The sequence below is a fragment of the Cucurbita moschata genome, unplaced genomic scaffold (assembly GCF_002738365.1).
Source record: "Cucurbita moschata cultivar Rifu unplaced genomic scaffold, Cmos_1.0 Cmo_Scf00103, whole genome shotgun sequence".
Classification (NCBI taxonomy): Eukaryota; Viridiplantae; Streptophyta; class Magnoliopsida; order Cucurbitales; family Cucurbitaceae; genus Cucurbita; species Cucurbita moschata.
Window position 1 is genome coordinate 224,580 of NW_019268619.1, and position 6,304 is coordinate 230,883.

The window sequence follows — 6,304 nt, forward strand, 5'->3', positions numbered from 1 at the left end:
AAAAAAAAAAAAAAAAAAAAAAAAAAAAAAAAAAAAAAAAAAAAAAAAAAAAGCTCATCCATCAAACTTAATTGCAAACAGGTCTCAACCTCAAATTCCGAGAAGAAACAAAGACAAAGACAAAAAAAAAAAAGAGAGGGAAAACTACAATAAAGGTGGAAGGAAGAAAGGAAGTGGGAATGGATGGATACACTACTAGCCAAAGGAGCAAAAGGGCAAGCCACTTGAAAATGGGACGAGCAGAATAATCATGTACAAAAAAAAAGAAACACTAACTAGTTAAAAGCTATGGAAGCGATACCGTAGTAACTTTTCCTTTCCCACAAGCTGTTTCCATTAGAAAATGAGATGTTTGGTCCGCAAACAAACACTATTGATTGAGAAGGCCGTATGAGGGTAGTTCTTCTAGTCTTGAAATGTCCTCGGCTAGGAGCTCTTTTTCTAGTTGTCGTCGTGTTGCTTTCATTACCGTCTATAAAGAGAGTAACAAAAAAAAAATGAAGTATCAGCTAAGAGTGGAAATTCAAATGTCTAACTTTTAGGACATATATAATAAACTTGAACCATTTAATGTAGCTTCGGTTCGGAATCACAACTCTCTACAATGGTATGATATTGTCCATTTTGAGCATAAGCTCTCGTGACTTTGTTTTGGGCTTCCCCAAAAGGCCTCATAACAATGGAAATGTATTCCTTACTTATGAACCCATGATCATTCCCTAAATTAGCCAACATAAGACTCCCTCCCAACAATCCTCAACAACTTCATCATCCCATCGAGTATGCTGAAATTTCAAATTAAACCATCTAATTTCTATGCTTCTTGGGCCATAACATAGGGACAGGAAACACCCATGAATGTGCATTCACTTCTCAAAAAGAAGGTGTCAAGGATCAAGATTCCGGAGTGGCACAAGTTGAATGTATCACAAGTCAGTTTGGTTTGATTTGATTTGAAGAAATGTAACCTAAAGTTTGAGAGGATATTTATCGAATATAAGACGTAAAACCGGGAACAACGCATATACCAATCAGCAGGCCAAGAATAAATTTGACAATTTCAAGGAAAATTCAAGTTCAGAACTACATACATTGAAGTCCATATATGATGCACGCATGGCAAGCCATTCATGATCCATTAGTTTGAACGTGATACAATAGAGTATGTCAAATGCCGAATCATTTTCTGTCAGGAAAAAAGAAATGCCTGGATTAGTTGATTTAAAAAAGAGATGCTTGTTTCGCATGGATAATTATCCATCAATATATTATGAAATCATCTAAGAAGATATCGCATAATCAATAGCTACACATATTCGTGACATTGAGAAACTACGAGCAGTAAAAGCATTTCACTCGGCAAATATGGCTTTCACTTCGTGCAAATACTCAACAAATTGGTTGCAAATTACCTGCAAGAAACTTCAAGAAAGTTGCTCCCACAAGTGTCCGTGGCTTAACTGCAAATATAATTTCATGCCATTAGTAAGTGAGAAAGGAAAAAAAAAACCATTGGTCACGGCATCAGAAATATCACGAAATACTGTAAAGCATGCATTTGCCTCCCTCCACACCCAAAAAAAAAAAAAAAAAAAAACACACGCGAGCACATACAAACACTGTGAATCAAATTTGGTACATTCTTGCACAAAAGTTAATTTGACGTCAAAGAGGCAGTTTTCGAATTAAATGTGGCAACTATCCATTAAATTTCCAATGAATATATTGATTCATAGAGAGAGCAAACCTGCTTCAAGATCAAGCATTTGAATAAGCATAAATGTGATGTTCACCCCAGCTACAGCAAATGGGTATTCCCATAGAGACCGATCTCCTTCCTGCTTTCGAAGAAGATCCTGGAATGACTTCTGTAATGCATTCCAAAAACTTTAGGGTTACAAGACGATAACCGTAAGCGCATATGGATGGTCGAAGCTGAAACTGTACCACAGTAATATTTTTTACTTTTTAGTTTGTTTGTTTGTTTACTTGCTTGATTCTTCTTCTTCTTTCTTTTCTTTTTTTCTTTTTTTTTTTTTTTTTTTTTTTTTTTCTCATTAGTCCTCCCAACTCTAATTAGGCANACTCATCAGTAAATTTCTAGGTTTGTCTGTGAAAATCAGTATATCCAATTTCATTTAATAACTTTAGGTTCCTTTTATCCGAAAGCAAACTAAGTCAAAACTCCGAGGAGTTGAAAAGCAAGGTGTCAAAAAGTTGCATACCGGAAAATTTCTGGCAAAGAATAACAAGTTCTCCAATGAAATAAAACCACCACCCCTAGAGATAAAACACAATAAATAAGAATTAACACAGGAATAACTGCAACAAGAAAACATAAGAGCTATTCATGTCAAGTATGAGCTACAGCGTAATTCTTAGTTACCTAAAATCTGTCGATGGATCCTTTCCTTGCCAGCCCATTTCCTTCCACTGCTCAGATATCAAACCACGAAGTTCTTCCTCCGGGAAGGCCACATTCCATAGAGCCCTTAGAGCCTCCTATCAAGAGTCCAAATCTTCATAAAGGAGAAAAACTAAACAATAATCATCTCAGGTTCTCCCTCCACCAGACACGCAGAATCTCTATATTTTACATTGTACAGGACAAAAACGTTGCGCAGAAAACAAACCTGGTGCTCAAGGATTGAACTATCATAAGCAATATCTATGCGGTTCTGCAGTCTCAGCAAGCATTCCTCCTAATAAAAGAACCAACATGTGCTGTGATTTTGAGATACTGATTCTATCTTAAAACAGTTAACAAAAGTAGTTTGTGTATTGTTCCTCTAGAGATATGAAAACTACAAAGGAATGCTGCAGGAGTGTCAAAGACCAATCAAAGAACTAAATTCAAAGTTAAATTAAACCAATAAAATCAATTATCAGAGTGCACTGCACATAAATTGTTTGCACCTCAAGGATTTACTTTTGAATGCGCGAAAATTATTTGGAAGGAGAAAAATTAAGTTTAAACAGGTGCAGATGAAGGCAATGAACACTTCGTATGAAATGAAATTTCAGAACTTGTTTGTGTGTATTCCAACTATGAACAAGCAAAATTTACTTAGTCATGTGAGAGAAATTTTATTGCCCTCTTCTATAAATATGGGTATTGGAACTTGGCTATTCGACATCCATTAAGTACGAAAATATTAAGAACATAGTAGAAAACCCTAGCACTCTTAAACTGCATATCCATCCGGCTTTGTCTCAACCATGTCTACTAAAATGCAACAATAAAGCACTCTTAAAATTACTGGATGAGAGAGTATAGAGGATGTTTTAGAAAAATGGAATCCTCGTGACTAGTAAACGAATTAAAAAGGAAAAAAAGGAACACAAGTGGACCAACAAAGACTTAATGCCATTTTCAGTGCTCTCTCACTAAAAGAATTCAAATTGAATAGCTTACTACAGCAAGGAGACTTGGAATATTTTACACATCATTCATGAAAGATAAGTACACAGTGTAAAGCTAGACTTACACTAGGCTGAAACTACAATTCAATTCAAATAAGCATAAGCCCACACTAAAAGTTATAATCGATCTCCATCCTCATCATGGCAGACAATGAAAGAATAACCCATTACCTTAAACACAGTTTTGAGAGACACCGAAGCTCTTTTGTTAAATCACAAACCACTCACAAAAGAATATGCAGCAGCACAAAGAACAAGAGCATAAAGGACTATCATTTGAATTCTTAACAGTGGATGACAATTATGAGAATATGTTTTTTTAAAAAGAAGACGCCCAAAAAACAAAGAAACGAGATAATCCTTTTCTTTTCTTTCTACAATACACATTGCTACCTTCACAGTCCATCTAAGTGGTGTAAGCTTAAGAAAAAAGCAAAGAGCAAAATAAACCACTAACTCTCCAGCCTCCAAACACATCGTCAAATCAAAATAATAGTTAAAATAAGACTCCTCCCCATTCAACGAAAATGGAAGTTAACAGTCACCAAATGCATAAAGTTACCTGTGCAGAGGTTAAGTCAAATGATGAGCGCGCATCACTTTCTCTTCTCTGTGCACAAACACAAGAAAGACCCCGGCCAAGCCATGCAGCTGATCCTGCCACAACCTCAGCTGAAATAAAACAAAAGCAGATCAATAACGAAAATTCAAGTTTTCAACTATCAGTTACAAAGTCCTCTAATCCTGTAGACAGCTATATAAATGTATATGTTAAAAAACAAAACACGCGCAACAGTTCATGTATATGCTATCAAACTTAATTTCCTTGCTAGTTGCTATCCAACTTATTCATGGTTTCCCGAGCTTGAATATATGGTAAAGGTATGTCTTTCAGAAGTCCCACGAAAAGCCATAATTTATGAAAGGGAAACCAGTACAAGTTTCTGATAACTGAATAAGAGGGTTCTAAAATGGCAGAGATATTAGATAATGCTAAGGAAAATGTCACTCTAACACAGCAAAACAAATTTGAAAATGGAAATAAGAGAAAAGTACAGAACATTGTCCTACTAACACAGGATAAGGTGGAGCCATGGAGGGAGCTGTTTATGCAAGAAACAGCACAAGTTTGAAAAATAATTCACAGCACATAACACATATTGAGAGCACTAATGCTACAAAGTCGATTTGATTGTTACAATTCGTTTTTCCTAACTCATGATTTGAACTTGAAATATAGTTACTTGCGAATAATCTATATTTGGGTCAGTCAAGTAAAAAACAGGGGTAAGTACTGAGTAAAAATGAGGAGAGATCTTGCGTCATTCCAAAACACTGATTGTAATTGCAGAATATTTCTCCACGAGCAAAAACAAGAATTAATGGCACAGTAAAAAAAATAAAAATAAATAGTATATTTTCTGTATAGAACAGGATTAGAATATGCAGTAGAGATAACGCCATCAACGAAGAAAAATAAAACGCCACAAAAGGTGTTTGAGTTATGTCAAGCAACTAAGGCAGGCTTGCGTCCTGCCATCACGTTCATCCAACAATCAACGGTACATAGGAGAAAATAATAATCTAATCAGAAAAAAACGTGGTTAATTAATGAGTTTCATGACTTCTGCCGGAAAGATCTATATCTTCCCCAAATTTCAATGGACAACGTACAATGCAATAATTCTTTTAAAAAACTGGAAAATGAATCCGAAACTAATCTGAATATCAAAATCACGAACTTCCGGTACTTGATTCACAAATACAACATAAACAATGAAGGAACAGTCGATGAGGAGCTGGAAAAATTAAAAAAAATAAATTAAAAAAATCCCGCTGAGTAGACCCACCAATACAGATTTGAATCTCAGCAAGCATGAAGCCAGTAAGAGCCTCAGTATAAGCAGAGCTTAGCGCACATCACTCAACTTCAAGTCACAGATCTAAACTTCTAAACCAAAAAGTAAACCGTAAATTAAGAATAAGATAAAGAAAAGAAAGCAAAAGGGAAAGAGAGAGAGAGAGAGAACTTTTCAGCGAAAGAAAAGCGAAGACGAAAAATTCTAATTTTAATGTAAAGAAGTAGTGGGAGACAGAGATGCCGAAATTCAAGATAATATTCACCTGAAGACGAATGGCAAGTATTTCCTCGCTCCAGTCCTTGAGAAATCCTCCTCACAGCAACAAACGATCCACCACCTCTATCGTCCATCTCGCCGTTCTCTACGTCAGACCGTCATATCCCTCACCAGCACCACAGCAGCTTCCCACTCCTTATCCTTACAACAAAACCTCTGACATTGAAATTCATCCAACACAAACAAGAATCACAAGAGCAATTAGAATAACAACGTTAGACGAAGCTAAATCCAGAATCGCAGAAATCCAGCAGAAAAAAAGAAACCGACTCAATCCAGACACTTCAGAGCAGAGAAAATGCAGAGGAAAGGAAACAACTGATAAGGATCCGAAACCAGTACATCAGCAGAGCAGAATTACGGCAACCAGAAACAACAGACGATAGAATCGAAGGAGGTAAAACGGCGGCAAGAATGGGGGATAGATGATATCAAGGTAAGAAAAAACGACAAAAAAAGAGAGGAATGAAATAGGATGAAAGGAGAAGGAATTTGAACCTGGAAATCGGCTAGGTTAGGAGCAAGATCTGAGAGCAAGAGTCCATGGAAGTTGGTTCAGAGGTCGTGTTGTTCTGTGAATGTATATGGATTTGCAATTGTATTATCTTCTTCGTCAGCGTTTCAAAAAGCGTTTTTGTTTTGGTTTTTGGTAGAACTGAGACACCAAGGAGCGTTGAGCGTTAAGCGTTTTTTTTTTTTTTTTTTTTTTTTTTTTTTTTTTTTTTTTTTTTTTTTTTTTTTTT

General features: G+C 35.9%; 1 protein-coding gene across 3 annotated transcripts; it reads right to left on the bottom strand.

Moving 5' to 3' along the window:
• Positions 1–44: 44 nt before the first annotated feature.
• LOC111439718 (ELMO domain-containing protein A-like) lies at positions 45–6,268 on the bottom strand. 3 transcript variants are annotated; one of them, XM_023077256.1, is made up of 10 exons: positions 6,060–6,268; positions 5,548–5,717; positions 3,986–4,095; positions 2,634–2,702; positions 2,387–2,502; positions 2,226–2,280; positions 1,748–1,868; positions 1,413–1,460; positions 1,092–1,186; positions 45–472 (listed from the first exon to the last, which is right to left on the bottom strand). In XM_023077256.1, the coding sequence occupies exons 2-10, from the start codon at positions 5,633–5,635 to the stop codon at positions 371–373; spliced, it is 804 nt and encodes a 267-aa protein (XP_022933024.1). In that variant the 5' UTR covers positions 5,636–5,717; positions 6,060–6,268; the 3' UTR covers positions 45–370. The 3 variants fall into 3 exon arrangements, with proteins under 3 accessions (XP_022933024.1, XP_022933026.1, XP_022933025.1); XM_023077258.1 differs by lacking the exon at positions 6,060–6,268 and adding an exon at positions 5,274–5,374 and having other exon boundaries at positions 5,548–5,640; XM_023077257.1 differs by lacking the exon at positions 6,060–6,268 and having other exon boundaries at positions 5,548–6,053.
• Between the last annotated feature and the right edge of the window lie 36 nt (positions 6,269–6,304).

Coding starts and splice junctions, on each gene's coding strand:
- LOC111439718 (XM_023077256.1), bottom strand. CDS start 5,635: ATGGACGATAGAGGTGGTGGATCGTTTGTTGCTGTGAGGAGGATTTCT. Junction 4,096..5,547: donor TACTTGCCATTCGTCTTCAG/GTGAATATTATC, acceptor GTTTTATTTCAG/CTGAGGTTGTGGCAGGATCA. Junction 2,503..2,633: donor GTTCAATCCTTGAGCACCAG/GTTTGTTTTCTG, acceptor GACTCTTGATAG/GAGGCTCTAAGGGCTCTATG.